Source organism: Pseudophryne corroboree, chromosome 3 (assembly GCF_028390025.1).
Source record: "Pseudophryne corroboree isolate aPseCor3 chromosome 3, aPseCor3.hap2, whole genome shotgun sequence".
NCBI classification, from domain to species: Eukaryota; Metazoa; Chordata; class Amphibia; order Anura; family Myobatrachidae; genus Pseudophryne; species Pseudophryne corroboree.
Window position 1 is genome coordinate 780,948,566 of NC_086446.1, and position 13,021 is coordinate 780,961,586.

The window sequence follows — 13,021 nt, forward strand, 5'->3', positions numbered from 1 at the left end:
GGACGACATGTCTGTAATCGTTGTCAGGTCCTTCAGTCCGGACCAGATGTCAGCATCAGCAGTCGCTCCAGACTGCCCTGCATCACCGCCAGCGGGTGGGCTCGGAATTCTGAGCCTTTTCCTCGCACCCCCAGTTGCGGGAGAATGTGAAGGAGGAGATGTTGACAGGTCGCGTTCCGCTTGACTTGACAATTTTGTCACCAGCAGGTCTTTCAACCCCAGCAGACCTGTGTCTGCCGGAAAGAGAGATCCAAGGTAGGCTTTAAATCTAGGATCGAGCACGGTGGCCAAAATGTAGTGCTCTGATTTCAACAGATTGACCACCCGTGAATCCTTGTTAAGCGAATTAAGGGCTGCATCCACAAGTCCCACATGCCTAGCGGAATCGCTCCGTGTTAGCTCCTTCTTCAATGCCTCCAGCTTCTTCTGCAAAAGCCTGATGAGGGGAATGACCTGACTCAGGCTGGCAGTGTCTGAACTGACTTCACGTGTGGCAAGTTCAAAGGGCATCAGAACCTTGCACAACGTTGAAATCATTCTCCACTGCACTTGAGACAGGTGCATTCCATCTCCTATATCGTGCTCAATTGTATAGGCTTGAATGGCCTTTTGCTGCTCCTCCAACCTCTGAAGCATATAGAGGGTTGAATTCCACCTCGTTACCACTTCTTGCTTCAGATGATGGCAGGGCAGGTTCAGTAGTTTTTGGTGGTGCTCCAGTCTTCTGTACGTGGTGCCTGTACGCCGAAAGTGTCCCGCAATTTTTCTGGCCACCGACAGCATCTCTTGCACGCCCCTGTCGTTTTTAAAAAAATTCTGCACCACCAAATTCAAGGTATGTGCAAAACATGGGACGTGCTGGAATTTGCCCATATTTAATGCACACACAATATTGCTGGCGTTGTCCGATGCCACAAATCCACAGGAGAGTCCAATTGGGGTAAGCCATTCCGCGATGATCTTCCTCAGTTGCCGTAAGAGGTTTTCAGCTGTGTGCGTATTCTGGAAAGCGGTGATACAAAGCGTAGCCTGCCTAGGAAAGAGTTGGCGTTTGCGAGATGCTGCTACTGGTGCCGCCGCTGCTGTTCTTGCGGCGGGAGTCCATACATCTACCCAGTGGGCTGTCACAGTCATATAGTCCTGACCCTGCCCTGCTCCACTTGTCCACATGTCCGTGGTTAAGTGGACATTGGGTACAACTGCATTTTTTAGGACACTGGTGAGTCTTTTTCTGACGTCCGTGTACATTCTCGGTATCGCCTGCCTAGAGAAGTGGAACCTAGATGGTATTTGGTAACGGGGGCACACTGCCTCAATAAATTGTCTAGTTCCCTGTGAACTAACGGCGGATACCGGACGCACGTCTAACACCAACATAGTTGTCAAGGACTCAGTTATCCGCTTTGCAGTAGGATGACTGCTGTGATATTTCATCTTCCTCGCAAAGGACTGTTGAACAGTCAATTGCTTACTGGAAGTAGTACAAGTGGGCTTACGACTTCCCCTCTGGGATGACCATCGACTCCCAGCGGCAACAACAGCAGCGCCAGCAGCAGTAGGCGTTACACGCAAGGATGCATCGGAGGAATCCCAGGCAGGAGAGGACTCGTCAGACTTGCCAGTGACATGGCCTGCAGGACTATTGGCATTCCTGGGGAAGGAGGAAATTGACACTGAGGGAGTTGGTGGGGTGGTTTGCGTGAGCTTGGTTACAAGAGGAAGGGATTTACTGGTCAGTGGACTGCTTCCGCTGTCACCCAAAGTTTTTGAACTTGTCACTGACTTATTATGAATGCGCTGCAGGTGACGTATAAGGGAGGATGTTCCGAGGTGGTTAACGTCCTTACCCCTACTTATTACAGCTTGACAAAGGGAACACACGGCTTGACACCTGTTGTCCGCATTTCTGGTGAAATACCTCCACACCGAAGAGCTGATTTTTTTGGTATTTTCACCTGGCATGTCAACGGCCATATTCCTCCCACGGACAACAGGTGTCTCCCCGGGTGCCTGACTTAAACAAACCACCTCACCATCAGAATCCTCCTGGTCAATTTCCTCCCCAGCGCCAGCAACACCCATATCCTCCTCATCCTGGTGTACTTCAACACTGACATCTTCAATCTGACTATCAGGAACTGGACTGCGGGTGCTCCTTCCAGCACTTGCAGGGGGCGTGCAAATGGTGGAAGGCGCATGCTCTTCACGTCCAGTGTTGGGAAGGTCAGGCATCGCAACCGACACAATTGGACTCTCCTTGTGGATTTGGGATTTCAAAGAACGCACAGTTCTTTGCGGTGCTTTTGCCAGCTTGAGTCTTTTCAGTTTTCTAGCGAGAGGCTGAGTGCTTCCATCCTCATGTGAAGCTGAACCACTAGCCATGAACATAGGCCAGGGCCTCAGCCGTTCCTTGCCACTCCGTGTGGTAAATGGCATATTGGCAAGTTTACGCTTCTCCTCCGACAATTTTATTTTAGGTTTTGGAGTCCTTTTTTTTCTGATATTTGGTGTTTTGGATTTGACATGCTCTGTACTATGACATTGGGCATCGGCCTTGGCAGACGACGTTGCTGGCATTTCATCGTCTCGGCCATGACTAGTGGCAGCAGCTTCAGCACGAGGTGGAAGTGGATCTTGATCTTTCCCTAATTTTGGAACCTCAACTTTTTTGTTCTCCATATTTTATAGGCAGAACTAAAAGGCACCTCAGGTAAACAATGGAGATGGATGGATTGGATACTAGTATACAATTATGGACGGACTGCCACGGTTAGGTGGTATAAAAAAACCACGGTTAGGTGGTATATAATACAATTATGGATGGACGGACTGCCTGCCGAGTGCCGACACAGAGGTAGCCACAGCCGTGAACTACCGCACTGTACACTGGTTGATAAAGAGATAGTAGTATACTCGTAACAACTAGTATGACGACGGTATAAAGAATGAAAAAAAAACCACGGTTAGGTGGTATATATTATAATACAATTATGGTTGGACGGACTGCCTGCCGAGTGCCGACACAGAGGTAGCCACAGCCGTGAACTACCGCACTGTACACTGGTTGATAAAGAGATAGTAGTATACTCGTAACAACTAGTATGACGACGGTATAAAGAATGAAAAAAAAACCACGGTTAGGTGGTATATATTATAATACAATTATGGTTGGACGGACTGCCTGCCGAGTGCCGACACAGAGGTAGCCACAGCCGTGAACTACCGCACTGTACACTGGTTGATAAAGAGATAGTAGTATACTCGTAACAACTAGTATGACGACGGTATAAAGAATGAAAAAAAAACCACGGTTAGGTGGTATATATTATAATACAATTATGGATGGACGGACTGCCTGCCGAGTGCCGACACAGAGGTAGCCACAGCCGTGAACTACCGCACTGTACACTGGTTGATAAAGAGATAGTAGTATACTCGTAACAACTAGTATGACGACGGTATAAAGAATGAAAAAAAAACCACGGTTAGGTGGTATATATTATAATACAATTATGGTTGGACGGACTGCCTGCCGAGTGCCGACACAGAGGTAGCCACAGCCGTGAACTACCGCACTGTACACTGGTTGATAAAGAGATAGTAGTATACTCGTAACAACTAGTATGACGACGGTATAAAGAATGAAAAAAAAACCACGGTTAGGTGGTATATATTATAATACAATTATGGTTGGACGGACTGCCTGCCGAGTGCCGACACAGAGGTAGCCACAGCCGTGAACTACCGCACTGTACACTGGTTGATAAAGAGATAGTAGTATACTCGTAACAACTAGTATGACGACGGTATAAAGAATGAAAAAAAAACCACGGTTAGGTGGTATATATTATGATACAATTATGGATGGACGGACTGCCTGCCGAGTGCCGACACAGAGGTAGCCACAGCCGTGAACTACCGCACTGTACTGTGTCTGCTGCTAATATAGACTGGTTGATAAAGAGATAGTATACAATACTACTAATATACTGGTGGTCAGGCACTGGTCACCACTAGTCACACTGGCAGTGGCACTCCTGCAGCAAAAGTGTGCACTGTTTAATTTTAATATAATATTATTTATCATGTACTCCTGGCTCCTGCTATAACAACCTGCAGTGCTCCCCAGTCTCCCCCACAATTATAAGCTTTATATACAATACATTGATGTGCAGCACACTGGGCTGAGCAGTGCACACAGACTGAGTCACTGTGTGACTGTGTATCGTTTTTTTCAGGCAGAGAACGGATATATTAAATAAAACAAACAACTGCACTGTCTCTGGTGGTCACTGGTCACTGTGGTCGTCAGTCACTAAACTCTGTCTGCACTCTCTTCTAATCTACAGTATCACAGCAATCTCTCTCTCTCTCTCTCTTCTAAATCTAATCTAAATGGAGAGGACGCCAGCCACGTCCTCTCCCTATCAATCTCAATGCACGTGTGAAAATGGCGGCGACGCGCGGCTCCTTATATAGAATCCGAGTCTCGCGAGAATCCGACAGCGTCATGATGACGTTCGGGCGCGCTCGGGTTAACCGAGCAAGGCGGGAAGATCCGAGTCGCTCGGACCCGTGAAAAAAAAAGTGAAGTTCGTGCGGGTTCGGATTCAAAGAAACCGAACCCGCTCATCTCTAGCACAGATATGGAGCGTTTTTCAGGTAGACAACGTATAATACTGGTGGTCACTGGTCAGCAAAACTCTGCACTGTACTCCTCCTATAATACTGCTGGTCCCCAGAATAAAGATATGCAGCCCCTGAAACAAAGTGAGAGGACGCCAGCCACGTCCTCTCACTATCATTTCCAATGCACGAGTGAAAAATGGCAGCGACGCGTGGCTCCTTATATAGAATCCGAATCTCGTGAGAATCCGACAGCGGGATGATGACGTTCGGGCACGCTCGGGTTAACCGAGCCACACGGGAGAATCCGAGTATGCCTCGGACCCGTGTAAAATGGGTGAAGTTCGGGGTGTTCGGATCCCGAGGAACCGAACCCGCTCATCTCTAATGGAAATGTAAAAAAAATTCAAAAACTCATGTCGACCTTTTGACCCGTCGACCTAGAACATGTTGACCTAAAGACCCTGTCGACCTAGAAACCCTGTCGGCCTAGTTACTGTCGACCAAAAGTGGTCAACCTAGAGACTGGATACCGTCCCCAGTAACATGGCTGTTTTTCCTGTCTATCTCACAGCATCGCAACCTAATGTAACCGCAACTATGAAGCTGGCAAAATCCACAGCGCCCCCCAGCGTAACGGCGAAAGCAGACATTTCATTTCCCACTTGTGGCGTCAGAGAGCTGGCTAATGACACTCGCAGAAGGATAATTGGTGGGAAGAGGGCACAGCCTGGCAAACACCCGTGGCTGGCGTCGCTCCAGCTAAAGTCTCCTGTGCCACCATTTCCTGCCGGCCACCTCTGTGGGGGCGTTTTAATTGCTGAGTGTTGGATCCTGACCGCTGCCCACTGTGTAAAGCCACTGTGAGTATCAGAGAGAACTCTCCTTCTAAAGCCAGTTAGCCTCCAGCAACGTGTATGGTGCAGGAGATCCCCTTCTCAGACAACATGCCCCTCCATGTACATTGTACAGCAATTGAGGTGCTTAGCATAATTTTTGGTCAAATATATGGTCCCACCCAACCGAAACTCAGTGACCTCATCTGGTGGGTACCTGACACAAAGGTTCTTTCCAGGGCACGGGGGCCCCCAGACCAGCACAAGCCAATCGCCCCAAAGGCATCACACTAGTGAGAGTTTTAAGTGTTAAAAAGGTGTTACATTAGTAAGAAGCAGGAGCTATGTGCAGTGGCGTCACTAGGGTTGGTGTCACCCGGTGTGGTAACTCATGGTGTCACCCCCCCATGGACCTCCTCCCGTAGCACACCACACGGTTTCTTGTGTGTGTGTGTGTGTGTGTGTGTGTGTGTGTGTGTGTGTGTGTATAATATATATAATATATATATATATATATATACACATACACACATACACACACACACACACACACACACACACACACACACAGTGATCGAAGAGGGAATTTTGAAGTGGGGGTATGGAAAATTGAAAGGGGTAGTGTCCACTCGAGGGTGTACTGTGGCAGATGCCGAAAAAGGGGTGTGGCCAATCAGAAGGCGGGTGTCCTTAAGAGGCACTGGGTGAGAGGGAGGACACATGGTGGAGGAAGGGACTGAGGAGGACGGGGGCATTAGGTGAGAGGGGGATGCAGTGTGGGAGAAAGACATAATGGATAGAGGGACAGAGGAAGGGGGAGATGCTGGGTGGGAGAGGACGTAGAGTGGGAGGAGGACATACTGGGGATTGGGACACTGGGTGGGAGAGGTTGCAGAGTGGGAGGGGGACATACTAGGGATTGGGGCACTGGGTGGGAGAGGGACAGACTGGGGATTGGGACGCTGGGTGGGAGAGGACGCAGAGTGGGAGAGGGACAGACTAGGGATTGGGACACTGGATGGGGGAGGACGCAGAGTGGGAGAGGGACAGACTAGGGATTGGGACACTGGGTGGGAGAGGACGCAGAGTGGGAGAGGGACAGACTAGGGATTGGGACACTGGGTGGGAGAGGACGCAGAGTGGGAGAGGGACAGACTAGGGATTGGGACACTGGGTGGGAGAGGACGCAGAGTGGGAGAGGGACAGACTAGGGATTGGGACACTGGGTGGGAGAGGATGCAGAGTGGGAGAGGGACAGACTAGGGATTGGGACACTGGGTGGGAGAGGATGCAGAGTGGGATGGGGACATACTGGGGACTGGGACACTGGGTGGGAGAGGATGCAGAGTGGGATGGGGACATACTGGGGACTGGGACACTGGGTGGGAGAGGATGCAGAGTGGGAGAGGGACAGACTGGGGACTGGGACACTGGGTGGGAGAGGATGCAGAGTGGGAGAGGGACAGACTAGGGACTGGGACACTGGGTGGGAGAGGACGCAGAGTGGGAGAGGGACAGACTAGGGATTGGGACACTGGATGGGAGAGGACGCAGAGTGGGAGAGGGACAGACTAGGGATTGGGACACTGGGTGGGAGAGGATGCAGAGTGGGATGGGGACATACTGGGGACTGGGACACTGGGTGGGAGAGGATGCAGAGTGGGAGAGGGACAGACTGGGGACTGGGACACTGGGTGGGAGAGGATGCAGAGTGGGAGAGGGACAGACTAGGGATTGGGACACTGGGTGGGAGAGGATGCAGAGTGGGATGGGGACATACTGGGGACTGGGACACTGGGTGGGAGAGGATGCAGAGTGGGAGAGGGACAGACTGGGGATTGGGACGCTGGGTTGGAGAGGATGCAGAGTGGGAGAGGGACAGACTGGGGATTGGGACACAGGGTTGGAGAGAAACATACTGTAGACTGTCATTTAATTTTAAAGCCTACCAGCTCCAGCGGCGGCAGGTACAGGAACCAAGCGCCCGGCGGTGCTCCTTCAGCGGCAGGGACGCGATCCAGGCGTATCTCCTGTGCGCGCCCGGCGGTGGCAGGCAGGGAGGAGAGCCGGGTACTCCGCTAGCTGCAAAGACGGGAGCCGGGCGCACCCCACGTGGGCATCATGCACTCGACTCCCATTCTCCCTCACAGAATGGCCTGCCCTGCGGTGTCGGTGTGCGTGATGACGTCACAGGAGTGACGTCCTGCACCCGGCATCTATAGATTGCGGCAGTACAGATCCGGCGCCGCCGCAGCCGTGAAAATGGTCAGTCCAGGCAGGTGTCTGAATTATTGGCGGAAGGGAGTGTGGGTGTACAGCTCTTTTTGGTGTCACCCCATTGAAGGGTGACACCTGGGTGCGGGCCACAACCCCCGCACCCCCCTCATGACGCCACTGGCTATGCGTTAAGAGTATTACATAGGTAAAAGCTTATAATTAAAATGTTAAAGTCTTACATTGGTAAAAAAAAAACCCCACCACTGGTCGTGGTTGGTAGGCCCATACTTTTGGCCCAAAACTATGCTAAGCACCTACATTTTGCTCTATGTTATACAGTATTGCAGAGTTTATTTTAATTATTCTGATTAGCAGTGCTTAGTACTATAGAGTGTACATCTGCATTTTTGTTTTTTCTGTGACAGTTCAAGGTGCAAAAGATTTGTCTCTGGAAAGTAAAGTTGTATAATATAACTTTAGAAATGGACTGGTTGACAGCAGGGCCAGATTAACAATGGGGCGGATGGAGCTACAGCTCCAGGCCTCCACATAAAAATAGGCCCATCATACTGGCAGCATGACCAAGTGCACAGCGGCCAAAAAAATCATAAATCATAAGTATTAGAATAGGTTTTTTTTCAGTTTTCTCACATAATTATCAAATGTTATTATGTTTATGTATTTAGGAAGACATTGGGGCACATACTATATAGGGTGTACACGCCCACATGGCTCTGGCCACACCCACACAGCACTGGTCACAGCGCTTCTTCTTCTTAGTATAGGCCATTTAAAATGTTTAGCTCCAGGTCCATGTGGCCCTTAATCCGGCTCTGGGTGACAGGTGACACTTGCTATGACCTAGCATATGGTAATGTCATCTAGGGTCCTGGAGGAGGCACACAACCTCTGTCTGTCTGAGATATGTTTGTTTTTACCCAGAACACACTGTGGTGTAACCTGTTTTCTCACAGAGCAGCATATGGTGTCATTACTCGCACAATTAATTTTTTGTTCTGATAAGTTACGTTCCCTTGATAAATGCACCATCCAGCTGCTATGACACCCCCCATCTCCCCCCCCCCCCACACACTATTCTGTGAAAAAACGGAAATATTTGATTTATGTCGGAAAAGCTGCCCCTCATTTTCTGAGTCCCATTGCAACAGTCAGCTGTGGCTAATGTTGCATCCGGTCCTGAGAGCGTCATAAGGGGAAGCACAGTGTATGGGAACAGTGTAAACAGAATAATTGCTGCAATACAAACTGTAACAAATGTTTTGTCACCTAGGCCGCTGCCAAGCCTCTGGAAAGTGTTGCTGGGTAAAGTGGATCTGCGGAAGGTGGAGACCCCTGAGCAAGTGTTTGCAGTAGAGAAGATAATTATGCATGAAAGTTTCAGGGAGGGACTCAGTAGTTTACACAATGACATTGGTAAGTGGTGTGTCCATTCTATGGATAACAGACTCCGATAAGACAACTGTTATAAGGGGATGAGGGCTAGACTTTACCTCTTTGGTTATGTTGGTTGTAGGAAGGGCTGCCATCAGAAATTGTGGGGCTCGGGACTGCTAAAATAGGCAGGTCCCCCCCCTCCCACACCTCAGCTTCTGCTCCCCCTTTAGCCGCCACTACTTACCATTCTAGGTGTGTCTGTCTTGGGAAAATTCCACGGTGGGCTAGGATCACAGGAGCATAAGTAAGGAGTCCAGAGCAGGCAACCCTAGAGGGATAGCTACGGTGGTGTTTCAAATTTGGAGCCGGCCGTGAACCAATCAGAGCTCACCGGTCCATGAGCTCACCGGTCCGCGAGCTCCAGCTCCAAATTCAAAATGCCGGATCACTGTCTGTCTATGGCAGCATACGGTGCACTCCAATCCACACCGCTGCCAAGTGGGACCCCTCACGGTCCAGTCCCAGGACTGGAGTCCCGGCATTTCCCCCCTGATGGCGGCCCTGGTTGTGGGACCACTTTCCAGGGCTCAGGGCTCGTCCACAGAGGCGATTTTCTTGAACAATTGGGAAGATTAATCAAAACTTGAAGAGAGATAAAGTACCAACCAACCAGCCCCTGTCATTTTTCACACACAGCCTGTAACACGGCAGTTACTGCAGGAGCTGATCGGCTGGACTTTATCTCTCTCCACTTTATCTCTCTCCGAGCTTTGATAAATCTTCCCTTGTGCTTCTAGCGGAATGCAACTAGGGACATAGTGCAAAGTAAGTCCCAATGGGCCACATTCTGATTTGCGCGCTGCTGTGACCACTTTAGCCTCTTTTGGCGTAGTCGCATCTGAATTGCCACCAGTCACTGCCCAGGATCACCCGTTATCTATACACTTCTGATACCGCACATCTTAATCGCAGCTGCGCCTCTGTGCTTATACACTGTGTGACGCAGGCCCTGTAAGAGGTTCTAGGGATTTTCAGGCCCACACTCAGCTCTGTGAATACCAGCATTACATGCAACTGGCATTACATACAAATCGGAATAAGGCCCTGTGACCGGACGGGCTCGTCCCCAGTGCACAGAATGGAAGGTTAGGTCACACGGGACCTGACCACATAGGGGATTCCCGCTTACCGTCAGTAACCGCTTGTTACTGACTCCACCCACTGCGCTGTGGGTGGGTTTATGCTGCCACCACCAAACTCCTAACCTGCTGTGGCATTTGGAACCACGGTTCTGCTCTGTATGTGCCGACACACTGCGTTACCACACCTGTGTGGTGTTGATGAATCCCCACTAGTCACCTGACTAGGCCGCTACTGGTAGCTGGCAGAAGGCGGAACTTGGAGACGCTGATTCACCCTAGACAGCCGGTGAACGAGGCTATGTTTCGCATAGCCCTGTAGGTCACAAGATGACGCAATCTTCTTGAGGCAGATGATGTTTTAATGCCAACAAATAGTTCTGAAAAGAACTTCAGCAGTACAGCAAGATGTTTACAGCAGAATGAAGATGGTACAATACCCTTTTCATGGGGCAACTGCCCTCCTTTTATCCTACTCCAACACACACTACCACAGGGGGTAAGCCCGCCCTGTGGTTTACAACCAATCAATGTTTACCCATGGGCTGTGCATGCCTTGGTCACATGCACAGCTTCCATTGTCCTCTATGGACAGTGGGGAGTGGTCACTCTCTTTTGACTGTCCCATCCTGGAGGATCAGGATACGCCCCGGTGCCGTCCAGTCTAGGCTGGGGGAAGTTTTCCCGCCTAAACTGACTTCCAGAAACCTGCCCGGGACCTAGCCCCCTGTCTGCAGCCAGGATTCGGGCTCCAGAGCTGGGCAGCCTAGATCCCCGGTCATGGTTTCCTGGCCACTACGGGTGATCCCTATGGAGCTCCAGAAAACCACCCAGCTTGTTTCAAAGCTGAGCTCCTCCTCTCTCTTCTAAGGCCACTTTCAACTGTGAGGCTGGAAGGGAAAGTATTCCGTTTTTGGGGAAAAGGTCTGGGAGAATCCATCAGCCTGCACAGCCATGGATTCCCCCCTCCTGGGACACACAACCAAGTAAGTGCATTTTTACCTTTAAATACATCACATTTAAAATACACTGTACATTCCCCTTTAAATATACACTGAGCCTGTGCCCTGCACAGGCTACATATACCCAGGCACTGCAGTGCCTCACATCACAATATACATTTTATTACATTTAAACAATGTTTTGGTTCTTGAATACTGTGCCCAGCGCTCAGCGCTGGGCTCCCCTAGCCCTGTAACTTGGCTGCTAGGGCTCTCTCAGTGCTGGAGGTATGGGGCTGGCTTCCCCCATCCTCCAGCCTGCCTGCCTGCCCCTGGGGTCCAGGGAGCTGGTTCTCCCTGTCCCCCCAGTGTGGCACTACTTTTGTGGTCTCACCGCACCCCCCTGATCTAAAGCCCGGCGGCCCGGGACACTTGTCCCGGCCGCCATGGCTCTGTGTCTTTGGCAGTGCTGAGGTGCCGGGAGCGTAGCTTCCGGACCCCAGCACTCACCATCCTGCTCACCCCCGCCGCTACGGAGCCTGCTAGCCCGGTCTCCCATGAGCGGCGCGCTCTGGTGCCCTCGCCGCGCAGGGGGGCGGCTAGCCCGGTCCCCTGTATGCGGCACTGAGATCTGTGGCCTCTCCGCAGCGTCCGGCGGGGAGCCGGGCTGCGGCGCACCCCCCCTGCTGGCCAGCAGCCGGGACGTTCGTCCCGGCTGCCGCGGCTGGCCACCTCCGCTGGGCTGAGGCGCCGGGAGCAGAGCTCCCGGCCTCCAGCGGCAGCACCCACAGAGAGCACTGCAGCGGGAGCGGCTCTCCCACTTGCAGCGGCTCTCCCTCCGTAGCGCTGAGGTGCCGGGAGCGTAGCTCCCGGACCTCAGCGCACACACAGCGGCTCTCCTCCCCCCCGGCGGGCACACACAGATCAGCGCGCCGGGGGCTCCCTCACTGCCGCGGCACATATTTAAAATACATTATTAAATCACACGGCGCCTAGCGCCCAATACATTTTGAAGATGGCGACTAGCGCTAGGGCACATTCAAAAATGGCGCCAAGCGCCCATTGTCAACATAATGGCGCTGGGCACTAGGGGTTAACCCCTTCAGTGCCACGGCCGCCATTAATCATGTGGCCACCAGGACGGTCCGGCCACAGGCCCAATATATCAGAACCTCCTGCCCATCAGCTTCCATAATGCCCCGTTACACGAAGTCTGATAGTGAGAGCCGGCTGCAGAGTGAATGAGCCCCACAGACGGCAGCGCGGATGCAGTTAATTTCTAGCTCTGCGCTGATCCCTCTGCACAGAGTCACTTCTTTTTTTTCTTGCTTTTCTCCCAACTCAGAATCAGCCCCACCATCTACAGTGTCAGACGCTACAACCTTTGTTATGGATGAGATCAGATAGGAGAGAGTGGCCTGGAAAAGGGCAGGGCCCTCACTACTGTGTTCCTCCTTGTTGCAGCTCTTATGAAACTAAAGAAAGTGAATGGAAAATGCGCGCGAGAGACGCAGTACGTGAAGACGGCGTGCTTACCAGACCAAGAGGTCTCGCCGGGGAAGATCTGTCTAATATCTGGCTGGGGGATGACAGAAACAGGTGCGTCACTGATTTGCTGTCTCATGCTGGGTCCACCTAGTGGTGTCATCATCTGCTGTAAAGTTAGGTCCATCTACTGTCATTCTGTGTCTGTGTGGGCTGCAAGAATGAACAAAATTGGGACTTCTGGTTTCAGGCTCGCCCTTACAGGGGGTTTCCAGTTGCCCGGAGCCTCTCCACTACCACGGCCTACTCACTGGCTGTTCTCACTATATTGTCTGGGGACGGGTGGGAGGAGGCTGGATGGCTGTGCCAGAGGTCAGACAGT

The 13,021-nt window shown here is 51.5% G+C and overlaps 1 protein-coding gene across 1 annotated transcript in view; it reads left to right on the forward strand.

Annotated features, from left to right (window-relative positions):
• HABP2 (hyaluronan binding protein 2) overlaps positions 1-13,021 on the forward strand; it is a 33,078-nt gene that overhangs the window by 10,693 nt on the left and 9,364 nt on the right. The window contains exons 4-6 of the mRNA XM_063963330.1: positions 5,201-5,489; positions 8,971-9,113; positions 12,619-12,762. Of these exons, the coding sequence (XP_063819400.1) occupies positions 5,201-5,489; positions 8,971-9,113; positions 12,619-12,762 (576 nt within the window). The remainder of the gene's footprint in view (positions 1-5,200; positions 5,490-8,970; positions 9,114-12,618; positions 12,763-13,021) is intronic.